The sequence below is a fragment of the Balaenoptera musculus genome, chromosome 11 (genome assembly GCF_009873245.2).
Source record: "Balaenoptera musculus isolate JJ_BM4_2016_0621 chromosome 11, mBalMus1.pri.v3, whole genome shotgun sequence".
Classification (NCBI taxonomy): domain Eukaryota; kingdom Metazoa; phylum Chordata; class Mammalia; order Artiodactyla; family Balaenopteridae; genus Balaenoptera; species Balaenoptera musculus.
In genome coordinates, this window is record NC_045795.1 from 52,782,998 (window position 1) to 52,802,119 (window position 19,122).

Below are 19,122 nucleotides of genomic sequence, written 5' to 3' on the forward strand. Positions count from 1 at the left end.
ACTCCGATAAAAATGTTAAAAAAAAAAAAAAGAATGCTGTCTCTAATGATTCCTATAGTTTCCTTGCCAGTGGCTTGATCAAGCAATATATACAATGTGATTAGCAACAGTTTCTCTATGCCAGTTAAAGATACAAAAGGACTTTCATTAGCAACACTTTCATTAGCAACACAGAACTAAAAGCTCCCAGATTTCATTATTAAGGTTGTAAATTATACAATGACAGTATGTCAACAAAGTATAAGAAAACCAAATTAAAAAAAGGCCTACTTAAGAAAAAATTAAAAAGTCCCAAAAGGACTGCATAAGTTTTGGAAGGATGCCTGATGGAGTTCGGGTACATTAACATACTTATCAAAATATCAATTATGATCATCAATATCACCATTACCACCATCTACTGAGCAACTCTGTGCCAAGTCGTTAGCTAGGTGCTTCACAAATATCCTTTAAATATTTGCTGTGCGCCTATTCCATGCTAGGTATTACTCTTGGCACTGGGGATATATTCTTGAACAAACGACAGAATGCTGTCTATCCTCATGAAGTTTACATTCTAGTGGAGGGACACAGACATTAAGAAAACATAATGAATGAGTAAAGTATGTGGTACAGTAGGAGGTAATTAGTGTATGGGAGGCAGTACAGTATTAAAGGGATCATGAGTGCCGAGGTGGGAGAGAGGAGGCTGAAGATTAAATAGGGTGGTCACTGAGAAGCTACTGGAGCAAAGACTTGGAGGAAGTGAGAAAACTGGCCATGGCTATCTGCAGGAAGAATGTTTAAGGCAGAGGGAATAGCCAAGACAAAGGCCCCGAGGCAAAAGCATGCCCAGCGCAGTGGTTAAGAATCTGCCTGCCATTGCAGGGGACACGGGTTCGATCCTTGGTCCAGGAAGATCCCACATGCCGTGGAGCAACTAAGCCCATGCGCCACAACTACTGAGCCTGCGAGCCACAACTACTGAGCCCGCGCACCACAACTACTGAAGCCCACAAGCTCTAGGGCCCGCGTGCTGCAACTACTGAAGCCCACATGCTGCAACTACTGAAGCCCACACGCCTCGAGCCTGTGCTCCACAACGAGAAGCCACTGCAATGAGAAGCCGGTGCACCACACGAAGAGTAGCCCCCGCTCACCACAACTAGAGAAAGCCCACGTGCAGTAACAAAGACCCAACAGAGCCCCAAAAAAAAAAAAAAAAAAAAGCATGCCCAGTAAGTTGAAGGAACAGCAAGGAAGCATGTAGCTAAAGCAGAGGAGAGTAGCAGGAGATGAGGCCAGAGAGATAACAAGGGAAAAAAGTCTACTGTATAGACTGTGGCTTATATTTTGAAGATAGAGTCAACAGATTTCCTGCTGGACCAAGTAGGGAGGATGAGAAAAAGAGATGGGACAAGGACAACTGTTCTGTCCAAGGTTTTTGGCTGAGCAACTAGCACTGCTATCAACTGAGATAGAAAAGAACAGTTTAGGAGGAAAGATCAGGAGTTCAAACAGGCAGCTGGATGTATGAATCTGGAAATCAGGAGAAAGGTCTGGGCTGGATGGAGTCATATGATTTATTATATGCATAATAATTTTTAAGGTATGCAGTAATATCCCTATTTTCCTTAGGAAGACATAGAGGCTTAGAAGTGATAATCCGACTAGTGAGTAAATGCCAAACTCACTTCTGCCAGAATCCACTACTTGGGCTCCTGACACTGTACCCTGCTATCACTGGGGAGAAAGTCTCAATTAAGCAGTGACTCTTACTAACCTGTTATTGGTACCATAGGCAGCTTTTGGGGTAGGGAACCTCAAATACGAGTGATAAGCAGGTTTTTGGCATCCAGTTTACTAGGCTCATCTGCCATACAGGCACGGGGAGAAAAACAATAGCAGGAAAGAAGTCAGGAAGCAGAGCAGGGAGCCCTGTAGAGATTTGCTGAAGCATTGCAATGTTCTATAATTTTGTAAACACTGAGAAACCACAGATTCACAGGAAATGGTGGGATAGCTTGTTTTGAGAAAAGTCTAAGCTGTGAGAGAAAAGTCTAAGAAGAAGCAGAGTTAAAAAAAAAAAAACTTTTTTGTATAATGGTGGGGTAACAAACTGAGCAATAATATTCACAAATGTCAGAAAGATGGGTCATAACGTTCTTAATTGGAACCGCAGAAACTGATGAAACAAATCACTATCACTACACTGAACAGGAATAAAAAAGGTTTAAACACCTTATTTTGTCCTACAAGAGCCACGTGATCTGGCCCATGTTCCTATACTGGCTTTCATCCTGGTTCTCAACTGTACAAAGCTTGCTCCCATCTAAGTGTCTTTGCACTTGTTATTTCATTTATGGAATTCTTCTCTCCTAGATCTTGTATGGCTTTACTTAGGTCTCAATGCAAATGTCATCTTCCCTTACAACTTAATCTAAAATAGATTCACTTTACATTCTAACCTAGAACTCCACAGTACTCATCTCTACCTAAAAATATATGAGGAACTTGAGGGCAGTGACTCTGCCCAGAGCAGTGCCTGGCACATGGTAGATACTCAGTAAATACTGAGTAACTGACCCCTGGAAAATTATCTTTGAAAATGACAGAAAACAAAGTTTAAAAATAAAATCAAAAGCTCTTAATGAAAACATGTGCAATGTAATAATGTTCAAATACTCACTGAATCGCCTTCATCTTTTTTAGAATCCCTTTTCAATGGCTCATTCATATCTTCTTGACTGCGGAAGCTGAAATTCTGAATTGCTTCAGTGACACCTCTAAGAGAGCTATAAATATCTTCAGAATTCATATTTTCTGTGTCATAATCAAATGCACTATGAAAAAGACAACAATTAATTTTTATTTATGTGTAGTTTTAAAATACAAATACATATGAGGAGATTACACAGGATATTTATAAAGACAGGATTAGAGAATGTATATGCTCTAAAGCATAATGAGCAAAATGAAACCTGACAGCTACAAATGGCTAAAGAACATGTCCCACTGTTTGCCCATCAAGGGCAGCTTACAGTGACTCTAGAATGCACAGCCCTTAACAACTGGCTTGTCTTTTCACCTTCAAAAATGTTCTGACTAACCAGAGGCCAGCAAATTACGACCCCTGAAATCTAAGAATTTTTTTTACATTTTTAAATAGTTGAGAAAAAAATCAAAACAATAACATTTCATGACACAAGAAAATTACATAAAATCCAAATTTCAGTGTCCATAAATAAAATTTTGGAACATAGCAATGCTGATTTATTTAGCTATTATCTATGGCTATTTTCACACTACAGAAGCAGAGCTGAGTAGAGGTGACAAAGACTGCATTGCCTGCAAAGCCTAAAATATTTACCATATGGCCCTTCACAGAGAATTTGCTAACCCCTGTGGTTAACTCACAATAATGGTACTGCTTAAAGAGGAGATAAATGTATTTTACACAAATCTGTAAGAAGGCTGAGAATTTTTAACAGTGAACATAAGTGTTACTGATCTGAATTCTATAATCAGATTCTAAAATTCAACTGAGTCTGGAATTTAGCCATCAAAATTGTCATATATGTATAACATGGAAAAAACAGGCTAGATGATAAATTTGCAATTGGTCTGCAGTATAATGAAGCATCTTATAATTGTAATGAATATGATGAAGCATATGTTATGGTATATGGTTAATAACAAAAATGAAGCTGGTAAGTACAAATATGACCCACTAGACAAAGTTTTTTAATTTTTAAATTTTTATTTTATTTTATTTTACTTTTTTTGGCTGCAAGCCTTGCGGGATATCTTAGTTCCCCAACAAGGGATTGAACCTGTGCACCCTGCAGTGGAAGCGTGCAGTCCTAAGCACTGGACCGCCAGGGAATTCTCTAGGCAAAATTTTTTAAAAGGCCAGGAGACGGGAAAAAATGTTAATCCATTAATGAGTTAAGAACTTCATCTGAAATATAGCCCATGCTTGAACTGCACAAGTGTGTGAAAATTTCACATGTCTTATTAAGGATCAATCTCACAGTCACATCTTTTCCTAACTATACATATTGCCATTTTATATTTAACCCTTCCCTATTTGTTTTTCTTTATTTTTACATTTTTGTCTATAAGGTTAATTTTTTCTTCTATTTTTAGAGGTGGCTGGCCAATATTAGATCTAAATATTCATCATTATAACTTGACCTCATCACTTATATTGAGTATTATAATTGAAAGACACAATTGGCAATTAATGGATTTATACAGCATATCTGAGAAACATAACTATGCTATTTAATGCAACAAGCAGTAATTTCCAAAAGCTGTGTCCCTAAGTTTTCCTGTCACTTACAAAAAACAGTTCCATATCCTATACATTATTATCATCTAAAGGGTTAGTTTTGGAATAAACATTTTTTGAATTTGCTAAGTTTCTATGTGTCTAAGACCTTTCAAGTTGAGTAGAAATCAACTGGAATTATATTAATGTCTGTTTTTCTGAGAATGGGGAATCTACAAATACAAACCATGATGGAAAATAACCCTTTTATTACCTTGGAGACAAAGTATTCTGTGACGTGTTGGTAGGAGAAGTAAGAGGACTGGACCAGTTGGCAGGTGACCGTGGTGTTGGTCTTGTCAAAGGACTCCCCATGGAACCCTGATGGACAGAGTCAAATAAACATTAACATATGACCGGTAGTTCAACCAAAAGGCTCTTCAGGAAGCCATACAATCAAGATGTTGAACAACATGAGAGAGCCATACTTATAGGTCATTATTTTAAATATTCATGTACTTATCTCTAGTTTCTGGGGGAAAAAACTTTCTTCCCATTCAGAAATCTAGCTCTTTAAGCCTTTTTATTGGTTCTCCTCACACACTTCCTTCTCTAAAATATTACCACAATATCTTTTTCCTCAAAGATTAAACAAGATCCCAAATTAACAATTTTAAATTAGCTCCCTTTTCTGAGCCAATTTTCCTTCCTCCAACCATTATGAATTCTCAAATTCTGTTCCCTCCTGAGTTTGATTTACAAATGATTTTTACAAAGACACCAAAGGAATAGAATCTGGTCATGTTAGTAATTTTCCTATCTCTTAAAATATAACAAAACAATACCTTCTCCTTTTATTTTTAAAAATTTTTTTATTTTTATTTTTTTGGCCATACCGCACAGCTTGTGGGATCTTGGTTCTCTGACCAGGGATCGAACCCAGGCCCTCAGCAGTGGAAGTGAAGAGTTCTCAACAGTGGACCACCAGGGAATTCCCCCTTCTTTTAAAAAAACTGACTTTGGTCCCAAGAAATTGTTCTCAGATTGCTCTCCCCTTAGACATTACCTTAATCCTGCCATAAGAGCATCTACTTTCTCCTTTCCCCATTAGCAAAGGTATCGCTCTCTTTGTCTTTTTAAAACTTAAGTTCAATTCTTCAGGCATATTATGTAAATGGTTTGATACCATTTAGATATAACACTAATGTTTCATTTACTCAGATCTTACTTCTCCAAAACAAAATCCTGTGTTATCCAACCACCTATGGGCTGACAAGCCTGTTATTATTAAATGTGAACACACCCTTTAAAGCACTACCCTCCTCGGGCCTTATTTGTTATTCCTGGAATAAGTCATCCTTTCTGGTCCTCAAATAAGGACTGGTTCATCTAAAGAACATGCCCTAATTCTCATGGCTTGTAAAGCTGATGCCCTCATCTAAGTTCTGCTACATTTCACTTTCCTTGTTCATACCCTGGCCACCGTTCACCACCATCCTAATGTATACCAAATTATAATAGAAACATGATAGGCCTAAGAACTCTATTCTTTCCAGGAAAATACTTAATTCTGCTCAGGAAATGCTGCCCAATGCAGATGCAAAAATTGTACATTAGGATCAAAGTTTACTTCATGTAAAAAAAAAAAAAAAAAAGCAATTATTGTTAACTAGTCATCACATTATACAATGGCCAAGAAAATAACTGAAAAAGACCTGGGTTCCATTGCCAGTGTTTCGAAGGTGATTATGAAGAAGTTTGGTAGCACCATCCTGAAAAGTTTTTGGTAAAGCTCCTAATAACATTGTAAACTCTGGGGTATTGAGTTCAAATAAGGAAATCAGGACTGACTGCGCTGCCTAGAAAAGAAAGACATACAAGAAGCACATGAATATATTTTGGTTATTCAAAGGAGACCATTTTCTTCACTCAACATTTCTGTTCAGTAGTGCAAGGCCACCTTTCCCAGGGAAAAAGATGTTCTTATATGCTTTCAAATTTCTTTGCTGGAAGAATAAAATCAAAAACTATTTGACTTACCATTTATTTTTTGAAAGTAAGACAGGAATATGAAAAGTATAACAAATACGACCTAACAATCAACGGCAAAAGTCAACCAGACAGTTTCTAGGATTACTCCGTCAATATATGCTCCTACTTCAGTTTTCCTAAAAAAATTATTACAAGAAGAAAGATGGATGGAAATAAGGAACTACATCCCTAAACTATACAAAGCCCATCAAGAGCAACTTAGCACTTTAATTTTCATTTTCTCAATATAGGATTCTTTTTTTTTTTTTTTAAATTTATTTCTTTATTTCTTTTTGGCTGCATCGGGTCTTAGTTGCAGCACGCAGGATCTTTCGTTGTGGTGTGTGGGCTCTAAAGTGCATGGGCTCAGTAGTTGCGGCATGCAGGCTCTGTAGTTGTGGTGCGCAGGCTCCAGAGTGTATGGGCATTGTAGTTGCAGCACATGGGCTCTCTAGTTGTGGCACGCAGGCCCAGTTGCCCTGCGGCATGTGGAACCCCAGTTCCCCGACCAGTGATCAACCCATGTCCCCTGCATTGGAAAGCTGATTCTCAACCACTGGACCACCACGTAAGTCCCATTATATGATTCTTAAATTAACTAGCTGTATTTAGTCTTCTCTCAAAGCAGCTAATCTTAACAAATCTACAATTCAAAGCTAAAACTAGTCTAATGTTTCTGTGGAAATGGGAACAAAAGCAAGGTTATTCAGATCAGTTAAGAAAACATAAATTTCCTTTCTTCTTCTAAAGTAATCAATTGAGTTATTAAAAGCCACACTGTGAAATTCTGATTACACAGAAACTTAATTGAGAGGAGAAAGAAATCCAAATAGTTCACGATCATGACTTGTATGTAAATGTGCACATCTTGTTCTGGACCCTTTCTGACCCCACTCTATGAAAACCTAAGTGTTCCATGTTTATGACAGCTAATAAACAACAGGAGGGGAATGGTGAAATTAAGTTACATTGGCACAATGGCATACTACACAACACAGCCTTGAAAGATGATGTAGCTCTATACATGAAGAGACTGGGAGAGGACTATTACATACTGCTGAAGGAAAAAATTATAAAACAGCTGTAACATAAGCCCATTTTGTTAAAAACAACAACAAAGTATACATTGTGTGGGTGTGTACTCTAACATGTTAATAGTGTTTAAATAAAGCTATTTGCATTTTGAAACAAAACTTTATGATCTTGTGTCTTTTTGGAACCTAAACACTGAAAGGATCTCAAGTTAATTTGAGCAAATGAATTAATAATTGTTAAGGTATATTTTATTCCACCTAGATTTTATTTTGGTGTATGAGATGCAGCTTTATTTTCTCTCTAGAAACAGACAGTCCAACTGTTCCCAAACCAATGAGTGCAGCCTTTCCTCATGACTCAACGTGACACCCTTATCATGAACTAATCTTCTATATAAACCTGTTTCTCTGGACCCTCCTTTATATTCCATTGATCTTTGTCTATTTCTGCATCAAATAATACAGGTTTAAATCGCATGATTTAAAATGCAATAGCTTTATTTTTTATTTTAATTTTAAAATTTATTTTTGGCTGCATTGGATCTTCATTGTTGTGCGCAGGCTTTCTCTAGTTGCGGTGAGCAGGGGCTACTCTTCCTTGTGGTGCAAAGGCTTCTCATTGCGGTGGCTTCTCTTGTTGTGGAGCACGAGCTCTAGGCACGTGGGCTCAGTAGTTGCGGCACACAGGCTCTAGAGCGTGTGGGCTTCAGTAGTTGCAGCGCGTGGTCTCAATAGTTGTGGCTCACAGGCTCTAGAGCGCAGGCTCAGTAGTTGTGGCACACGGGCTTAGTTGCTCCGTGGCATGTGGGATCTTCCTGGACCAAGGATCGAACCCGTGTCCCCTGCATTGGCAGGTGGATTCTTAACCACTGCACCACCAGGGAAGTCCCTGCAATAGCTTTAGTATATTTTGATGAAGTCCTTCATTTCTGTTAGTTTAATGTCACATTTATTTTACTAGCTACATTTTACATTTATTTAAAAATAAATTTTCCAGTCTTTAAATAAAAGTAACACATACTCGTGGATTTAAAAAAAAAACAACAAAAAACCTTTAGAAAAGGTTTTATAGTTCTCAATCCCCTGTTCAGCTCTCCAGAGAGTTCTTTGTAATGCTTGTTTTTGCTGATTGTTAGGTACACATGGGCTTATATAATTTTTTCTTGATTTATCAGTTAGAAACATTTTCTGGTGATTTCCTACTACATTAGATGAAAATTTAGGTTCCGTTCAATATCAGCCCTACCTCTCCTACCCTCTTCTCCCTTACACAACATAGCTAGTCCATTTTTGTCACATTAGTCAAAATAATGTTTAAAAACATAAATCAGATCATATCATTCCCTTACTTAAAACATGTCAGTCAATGGTTTCTACAGTCCCATCAGTATTCTTGGTCTTGGAATATTCCCAATTCTTAATTTTGATGAAATCCAACTGATCTGTTTTTTCTTTTTGTTGTTTGTGCTTTTGGTTAGAATCCATTGCCAAATCCAAGGTCATGAAGATTTATCCCTCTTTTAAGATTTTTCTAGGTTTAGCTTTTACATTTAAGTCTTTGATCATTTTGTATTAATTTTTGTATATGGTATGAGGTACGGGTTCAACTTCATTCTTTGGCATGTGGCTATTTAGTTGTCCCAGCACAATTTGTTGAAAAGACTATGATTTCCTTATTGAATGGTCTTTGCACCCTTGTTGGAAATCAATTGGCCATAAACACAGGTTTTTTTCTGGACTCTCAATTCTATTCCACTGGTCTTTATGTCTAGCCTTATGCCAGTACCACACTGTGTTGATTACTATTACTTTGTATTAGGTTTTGAAATCTGGAAGTGTAAAGTCCTCCTACTTTGGTTTTTTTTTCAAGGCTCTTCTGGCTATTAGGGGTCCCTTGGAATTCCATTATGAATTTTGGAATCAGCTTGTCAATTTCTACAAAGCCAGCTGGGAATATGGTAAGGATTACACTGAATTTGTAGATCACTTTGGGAAGTATTGCCATCTTAAGAATATTAAGTCTTCTGGTCCAAGAACATGGGAAGACTTTCCATTTATTTAAATCTTCTTTAATTTCTTTCAATATTATTTCATAGTTTCTACTATAAATTTTGCACTTCCTTTTAAAAATTTATCCCTATTTTAATCTTTTTAATGCTACTGTAAATGGAATTGTTTTCTTAATTTCATTTTTGGATTGTTCATTTCAAGTGTTTAGAAATACAATTGATTTTCCTATATTGATTTTGTATCCTGCAACCCTGCTGAATGTGTTTATTAGTTCTAATGGTTTTTTAGTGATTCTGAAGGATTTTCTATATATAAAATTGTATCATTTGCAAACAGAAATAGTTTTACTTTTCTTCCTTTCTCTCTTTTTTTTCTTCTTTCTGGCCTAACTATCCTGGCTAGAAACCGGCGAACCCTGCTACAATGTTGTACAGAAATGGTGAGAGCAGACATCCATGTCTTGTTCCTGACTTCATGGAGAAAACATCCAATCTTTCACCATTAAGTAGCTGTGGATATTAGTAATAGCTGTAGAGGTGCCCTGTATTGGGTTTAAGAAGTTCCCTTCCTTGATAGTTTTAAACAACTAAACGTTTACGATTTTTTGTTTTTGTTTAATCATGAAAGATGTTAGATCTTGCCAGATGCCTTTTCTGTTGAGATAATCATGTGGTTTTTTTGTCCTTTTACTATTGATATGGAGTACTACAATAGACTTTCAGATGTTAACCTTACATTCATGGGATAAATTACACATGGTCTTGGTGTATAATTCTCTTTTTATATGTTGCAGAATTTGGTTTGCCAGGATTAAAAGGGTCCATATTTGTAAGAAACATTGATCTGTAGTTTTCTTTTTGTGTGCGATGTCTTTGGGTTTCTTTTCAAGATAAAACTGTCCTCACAGAATGAGGTGGAAAGTGTTCCTTCTTCTTCTGTTTTTTAAGGGAGAGTTTGTGAAGAACTGATATTAATGCTTGGTAGAACTCACCAGTTAAACCATCTGAACCTGGGCTTCTCTTTGTGGGTGGTTTTTTGATTACTAAATCAAACTCTTTACTTGTTCTATTGACTTCTTGAGTCACTTTTGGTAGTTTGTGTCTTTCTAGAGATTTGTCCATTTCATCTAAGTTAACTACTTATTGGCATACAATGTTGTAACATTCCTTTATAATCCTTTTTATTTGTGTAAGGTTAGTAATAATATTCCCTCTTTCATTTCTAATTCTAGTAGTTTGAGTCTTCTCTTTTTTTCTGTCAATCTAGCTAAAAGTTTGCCAATACTGTTGATCTTTCCAAAAAACACAACTTTTGGTTTCACTAATTTTCTCTATTGTTTTTCTATTCTCTATTTTATTAATTTCTGCTTAATCTTTATGTTTTTTTGTCTTGTTTGGCTTGGTTTTAAAAATTGAAGTACAGCTGCTGTACAATATTATATGTTATAGGTGTACAATATAGTGATTCACAATTTTTAAAGGTTATACTTCATTTATACTTATTATAAAATATTGGCTCTATTCCCCATTGTACAATATATCTTTGTGACTGATTTTATACCTAATAGCTGGTACCTCATAATTCCCCACTCCCATATTGCCCCTCTCCTGTTGGTAACCACTGGTTTATTCTCTGTATCTGTGAATATGCTTCTTTTTTGTTATATTCACTAGTTTGTTATATTTTTTAGATTCCACATGTAAGTGGTATCATACAGTATTTGTCTTTCTCTGTCTGACTTATTTCACTTAGTATAATGCCCTCCAAGTCCATCCATGTTGCTGCAAATGGCAAAATCCCGTTCATTTTTATGGCAGAGTAGTATTCCATGGCATATATATACCTCACATCTTCTTTATCCATTCACCTGTTTGTTTGTTTTTTTTAAGATTATTATTTTTTTGATGTGGACCATTTTTAAAGTCTTTATTGAATTTATTATAATATTGTTTCTGTTTTATGTCTTGGTTTTCTGGCCCTGAGCCATGTGCAATCTTAGCTCCCTGAGCAGGGATCAAATCCACAACCCCTGCATTGGAAGGCGAAGTCCTAACCACTGGACTGCCAGGGAAGTCCCTTCATTCATCTGCTGATGGACACTTAGGTTGCTTCCATCCATATCTTGGCAATTGTAAATAATGCTGCATTTATCTTTTCAAATTATTTCAAACATTTCAAATAATGTTTTTTTTTAAAATTAATTAATTTATTTATTTTTGGCTGCATTGGGTCTTCGTTGCTGTGCGTGGGTTTTCTCTAGTTGTGGTGAGCAGGAGCTACTCTTTGTTGCGGTGCAAAGGCTTCTCATTGCGGTGGCTTCTCTTGTTGCAGAGCACGGGCTCTAGGCACACGGGTTCAGTAGTTGTGGCTCGTGGGCTCCAGAGCACAGGCTCAGTAGTTGTGGCACACAGGCTTAGTTGCTCCACGGCATGTGGGATCTTCCTGGACGAGGGCTCGAACCCATGTCCCCTGCATTGGCAGGCGGATTCTTAACCACTGCGCCACCAGGGAAGTCCCTATTTTTAGTTTTTCGAGAAACCTCCATAGTGTTTTCCACAGTGGCTGCACCAATTTACATTCCCAAAAACAGTGTATAACAGGGTTCCCTTTTTTCCACATCCTCGTCAACATTTGTTACCTGTGTTCTTTTCGATAATAGCCATTCTGACCGGTATGAGGTGATATATCATTGTGGTTTTGATTTGCATTTCCCTGATGATTAGCGATGTTGAGCATCTTTTGCTGTGTCTGTTGGCCATCTGCATTTCCTCTTTGGAAAAATGTCTATTCAGTTCTTCTGCGTATTTTTCAATTGGGTTGCTCATTGTTTTGATGTTGAGTTGTATGAGTTGTTTATAAATGTTAAGATATTTATCCCTTATTGGTTATATCATTTGCAAATATTTTCTTCCATTCAATAGGTTGTCTTTTTGTTTTGTTTATGGTTTCCTTTGCTCTGCAAAAGCTTTTAAGTTTAATTAGGTCCCATTTGTTTATTTTTATTTCCTTTGCTTTAGGAGATGGATCCAAAAAAGTATTGCTGTGATTTATGTCAGAAAGTGTTCTGCCTATGTTTTCCTCTAGGACTTGTACAGTCTTACATTTAGGTCTTTAATCCATTTTGAGTTTATTTTTGTATATGGTGATAGACAATATTCTAATTTCATGCTTTTACACGTAGCTGTCCAGTTTTCCCAGCACTAGTTATTGAAGAGATTATCTTTTCTCCATTGTATATTCCTGGCTACTTTATCATAGGTTAATTGACCACGTGTGCATGGGTTTTATTTCTGGGCTTTCTGTTCTGTTCCATTGATCTATGTGTCTGTTTTTGTGCCAGTACCATACTGTTTTGATTATTCTGGCTTTGTCAACAGAGCTAGATACAGAATGCAAGAAACGAATGATTAGGGTTGAAGAGAAGTCTCAGGAAGAAGGTGAAAAGAACAGAGGAGGGTCTAGAAAGGAACTCCCCAGAAAATAAATAACCTATGTTTTTGAGCATATGGAAAATCTTAGCCATGAGCATATGACAGAGATGTTGAACCTAACAACAAGTACTTAAAAAACATGTGGGGGGAAAAAAAAGGAAAATGAAAAGGTAAATTATTAACACCAGGACAAATAAAGCTTCTGTAAGGAAGGAGGCTGTAATAAACCACTTGGCGTAGGGGTGAATATTTCCACAGTCAAAATTAAATCTTTTCTATTGAGTACCAACAACTGATTCATAAGTATTTTGAAGGTTATGGGGAAAGACATAGGAAAGAATATGGGAAAGTTAAGTCTTAATTTATAAAGGTAGACAGACATATATAATGACTAAATTTATCAACGGATCAATAAATAATGCCTAAAATTAATAATCAAGAAACAGTGCAAGCTCTTATGTGAAATATATAGGTAAATGCGAGGGGAAAGATTTGGAAATATTTTGAATGGCTATAAGATTAGAGGTTGGGAGGACTGTTTCAAAGACAGTTATCTTTAATTCTAAGTTTGAAAATTATACTCATATTAATTGGATAAAATTTAAAATAAAATTTAAAAGAGAAGATTTTTTTTAAAAAGGTCTTTATATCACCAGGTAAGTAACTCTATGCTAACTGGTAACATCCTGAAAATATTAGCTTCCTTCACTGGCAATCCAAAATGACTGACTTGCTTTTCTAATTTATCTTCTAAATCTTAAATTAAAACATACCTTCCGAACATCAGAACTTTTGGGTTCTGTTGTCCAAGTGATGACCCGAGACACTGCCAGGCGAGTTTCACTGGAATTTATAAAATCTCCTGGATCCATCTGTTTGGCCAGAGTTTCTATGTATTTGAGGATAGCAACCTTCACCTGCAGAGGGATGCACAATGAAAGAGGACAATCAGCTGGTCATTGAGGGGCAATGAGAACACTTCAGAAATAATTAGGTGACTTTTTTTTTTTTGGCTGTGCTGTGTGGCATGTGGGATCTTAGTTCCTCCACGGGGATCAAACCCATGCCCCCTGCAGTGAAAGCGCGGAGTCTTAGAGTCTTAACCACTAGACGGTCAGGAATCTCTAGGTGATTATTTTTTTGACAAAATACACAATGAATAAGCAACAACAAAAGAGAAGTTATACAATCACCTACCTACCAGAGGTACAAGTATATGATAATGTGGATTTTTTTCACACACAGCAGAACTTATAAGTTTCATTCCCCATGTTTGAACAACTGCTAAAGACTCTCTTGATAAGATTAGACACTTCTCCTTGAGTCTGCCTTCAGAGCTTACAGCTGACTCTTGTCTAGATTTCCCTAGGAACCAGTCTTTATAAATCGAAGTACAATTTGCCTCTTGGGGAAATGAATCAAAGAATTTTGGAAATAAGGTATTATAAATCAACTGGGTAATCAAGGTGGGCAATACAGGTTTTTGGCAAACATACAGTAAGACTCACACAATGAGATCAGGTTCCTTAATAGGTCCATCAACTGCTAGAACTACATCTCAAAATAAACGTGACAAAAAAGTTTTACACAAGTACCACTGGAGGAGAGACAATACTTATCTGTATAAAAGAACTATCATATATGAGTTTAAAAAGTCTTATTATTCTCCCAGGAATTTCTGATGTGTGGGTGGCATGGTGGGTAGGTGTGTGGTAGGATGCAGGCTTCAAAATAAGCAGGAGGTGGGGCAAAGCACACATGCTTCTCTCTTAGATGCAGCCTTCTTTATCCTTAGAGTAAGCCATTGTTAAATAATCTCTCCTTTCTCAGGTATGTTGGGGTAGAAAAAAAGTTTGAGAACCACTGTTTTTAAAGTCACATCTAACATTCTAGGATTTCTAAGTAATGGTTCTCTAAGACTTTACCAGTGCCCTTTAGAAATGGCACCTGGCACAGTGCACAGTCCTTGTATACAGCAGATTCTAAACACATATTAAATGCTGATTTGCTGACTTAGAAAAAGGAAGGTTTAAATATGATTAAATAGTGACTTTGAAAAATATTGTCAAGATTAAGGTAATCAGGTTTCTATACTCCTTCCCTTATTATTGATCTTAAGATGTCATTTTTCTCACTCAATCCAAATAAGGTCTCTGGGAAGTACTAAGCCAAGTTAATATATAGGAAGTAATATGTTAAAATTCTGACTCTTGTACATTTTCCCCCTTCTGCTTCCAGTTTAAAAAAACAGAATGCATCAACTTACATTCTTCATTTCATAATAAATGAATTTTAAGAAGTAACTATAACTTTAAGAAATGTACTGAAAAAAACAAGAATTAACCTATCAGCCATCATGAGTGGAGAGGGGAGAGGGAAAGAGATTTATGGTTACTTTTGCAGTAGCAGGCCCAACTAAATTATGGCAGCACATAACATTCTGGATTCTTGAAGCCACGTCACCTTCTATCAGTGTGACTGGCTGAAAGGTGACTATAGTAAATCAAAGAATGAACATCAATGTATTTTTGTTTTTTGAATAATTTATTTGCACTATGTGAGACTCAATTCCATGTCTTGGCAATTTATAGAGAGGCATGTAAAAGTTTTTTAAAGGGTTTCACAGAATAGGTGTTGTTTACTATACCAAAAGGCAAAATAACCATGAAACACATAAAATCTTTGAAAATTTTCATTTTGGTAGAATATTTCACAAGGTTCTATACATAGTCTGTACTCTGAATAACATAAACATGCATTCTTCTTCAGAGAGGAAAAACAATATAGTTGCTAAGGTGCGTATAATTCTAAACCTGTTTGTGAAACTCAGAAAAAAAAGTCAACAAAATTCCATTTATTTTAAAAAATATTACTCAAATAAAATCTCTCTGTATGTGATTTCCCCCTATTTTATTGCTTCTTTTCTGACATTTACCCACATGATACTCTGTGAGAGATGTAAAATTTTATCTGAAAGATCCAGCACTTCTTCAATAAAGAATTTTTATGCATCTCATACTCAAGTTATTTGTGTTTTTCTACAACCTGTTAAGTTTTAATTCTTAATCCTGTCACCATCTGAAGTTACCTTTATTTCAGCATAAGGTGTAGCTCTAATAGAACATCTCCTTGCTATCCTAAAACATTCAATTTATGAGTTGAAGAGTGATTTTCCCCTACAGCTTTACATGTGTGTGCTAATATGTGTGTATATATAATACATAAAAGCCAAGTATATACTATGTTCGTATTATATATTATGGTTTATATATAATACACATATATTATACATAGACTGTTTCTCTAAAAGCCCTATATACATATATGCGTACAGGTATACATGGCTTTTAGAGAAACAGTCTAGGTATATGTATTATATATATGTATATGTATATAGGGCTTTTAGAGAAACAGTCTGTGATTCGAGTCTCCAGTATGACTTTTTTTTTTTTAAATAAATTTATTTATTTTATTTATTTTACTTTTGGTAGTGTTGGGTCTTCATTGCTGCACACGGGCTTTCTCTAGTGTCGAGTGGGGGCTACTCTTCGTTGTGGTGCGCAGGCTTCTCATTGCGGTGGTTTCTCTTGTTGTGGAGCATGGGCTCTAGGCGCACGGGCTTCAGTAGTTGTGGCTTGCGGGCTCTAGAGCACAGGCTCAGTAGTTGTGGTGCACGGGCTTAGTTGCTCCACGGCATGTGGGATCTTCCCGGACCAGGGCTCGAACCCGTGTCCCCTGCATTGGCAGACGGATTCTTAACCACTACTGCGCCACCAGGAAAGCCCCAGTAGTATGATGTTTTAATTATATGTTTTCCACTGTCTTTCTTTTCAGGCCTTCAGCAACTTTATTCTCTCCTTCAACTCACCTATCACCCTTATTTCTTAAGCTAATGGTTTAGACCTCCATTTCTACTGGGCCATGAAACATCTCTATATATGTTTTCAACAGCACTTGAATACCTACCACCAGTAGCTAAATCATAACTCTTATCACAGTTTACAGTTTATCATGTATTATAAACAATAATGATAGAAAATTGTAAGTTTTATATTCCTATGAATGCCTAGCACAATGGCTTGGACAAAAAAATAAGTTTAAACAGTATTTATCAATAATATCGAGTAAATTATTCTCCTTCTGCAGGTCACTTTTTAAAATCAAAACAGATGGATCCTTTTTCACAAAGCAGCTCTGAGAAAATAACATTATGTTGAGTATAAGTCAACCCTGGCAAGAAACATAATTGTGATTTTAAGGCAAAATCATATCCAGAAACTTAAAGGAAAATCAATCCAAGGCAATAATGCTTATAGAAACATACTTCGTGCAGAATAGAGCAGAAAATACAAGGCTTATAAATGCTCATATGCTTGTTATTTCCCTGACTTGAACCTCTTTTTAATTTAAGAAAACTCACTAAGAAACATCTTTAGTAAAGAATGCAGGGGCAGATCTTTTATATTATCTTTTCTTTTATGTTAAATAATTATTTTTAATCAAAAATTGGAATCTACCTAGTTTTCACATAAATTAACTAGAAAATGTGTGCTAATAACAATGGAGGAAGTTAACCCTGAATCTAAATTTTATGCACACATTAGAAAATCACATTGCAAAAAGAAAAAAAAGTTACTGTTTCAGTTAAGAACTGGAGAATAGCTCTGAGATTAAACTTAAAAAGTTCTGTTTACTGAAATACATAGGCAAAACTGACATTTTGCCCAGAATAACTATTCAAACTCCTAATTTAAAAAAAAAAAAAAAAAGGATTGGGAAATCACAAACATAAAATTAGATAAGATTTTATAGAGCGAGTTTGCATAACAGCTTAGGGTTAGACGGCCAAACTTGTGTTGCCTTCTAAATATGTATCCCCAGTAAGCTTCTCCAAAAGATAATCTGGTATCGAATAACATTTGAAATCAAATCCATGCATGCTTTATAGGCTTATAAAGGTTAGTAGTTGAATATATAGATGCATACAAACATTATCTGAAACACTGCAGTTTGTAAAGAGAGTTAAGAAAAGAAATAATGCAGATTAAAACAAAACCAAAAAAAACCTTGGAACTCCAAAAAGAGTGAAGCTGGTCCCGAAGTGCTGGCTTGACTGTCTGAAAGTTTATAAAAACAAAATCCACTGATTGAACAGCTTCTCGTGTGACAGAAATACAAATATTAAAATTAACTTTATGAATAAAATATTTCAGTTCCTTAAAATGTCATCAGAAGACCTCAAATTTTTACCTTCAAGCTTGGTGTCTGGGTCTGATCAACTGTAAATCTCATTAGAATATTGAACTGAAGATCATTTGGAAAAGATTCTCTGAAATAAGGAAAGAACAAAGCAAAATAAAATAAAAATTAAGTCAGCAAGTAAGCATTTAGCAAACTTAACAGAAGATTATGTTTAATACCACACAAAACACAATGTCATTCAGAAAGCATGCATGAAGTAGCACCTGTATGTGGTATATGGTCTATGTGGTAAAGTATACGATAAAAGCTACTCCCAGAAGAATCTGAACGTCTGAATTTATACCCTGTAAGTATAAATTTAACCCCCTGTAGGTGGTTAAAAGGCAACAATATTGCAAAGAATGATCTCTTGCCTCATTTATAGATTTAATCAGAAAAATGTATTCAGTAGAAAGTTCAACATTATCAGAGATGTTTCCATACCTAATATCTGAATTCTAGACTCACCTCAACTTAGTAAATGGATATTTGAAATAAGTCACTTCAACAATCTACACAAGAAAGTAGAAATATATCACTGGTTCAAAATCTTCTGAAAAAAGAATGCATAATAAAACATTCTTTTTAAACTTAGAAAATATTTTTATCTTTACACTAGACTGAATAAAATCTTCAACTCTACTTTGCAGTTACATCTTAATTAAAATAAAACACTACCTTGAATTACGCAACCAATGTTAATAAAATTTTTTAATAGATTAAATGCAGTGTTTGAACTAAGGATCAATATTGCATTAAATATACCATGTAAATGGGCAACATCAATAATTTTCAAATGGAGCTCATGCAAACTACATAGTTTGAAAGGACTCAGAAATCTGAACTTTTAACACAGAAACGAAATATTCTTGATTACTACTGGGTAAACTTGAAATACATGAAGAAAATCTTACCTTGTAACATCGAGGGCTTTCTGAACTTTTGCTTGAACAGACCCAAGCAAATCAGCACCCATTTTTTTTAGTAGTTGGGTCAGCAGTACAAACAACCAATCTTGAAGATCATCTTTGTGGACTTGTATGAAGTCCACTAAAGTCTCCAAAAACATGCTGAACACCTACAGTGGATAAACGGGGGAGGGAGGAGAAAAAGGAGGAAATAT

The 19,122-nt window shown here is 35.8% G+C and overlaps 1 protein-coding gene across 1 annotated transcript in view; it reads right to left on the minus strand.

Annotated features, from left to right (window-relative positions):
- The window catches only part of CLASP2 (cytoplasmic linker associated protein 2), a 176,983-nt gene that overhangs the window by 16,234 nt on the left and 141,627 nt on the right, over positions 1-19,122 (minus strand). The window contains 6 exon segments of the mRNA XM_036868146.1: positions 2,669-2,822; positions 4,527-4,633; positions 5,968-6,111; positions 13,532-13,675; positions 18,009-18,087; positions 18,914-19,077. Coding sequence (XP_036724041.1) covers positions 2,669-2,822; positions 4,527-4,633; positions 5,968-6,111; positions 13,532-13,675; positions 18,009-18,087; positions 18,914-19,077 — 792 coding nt within the window.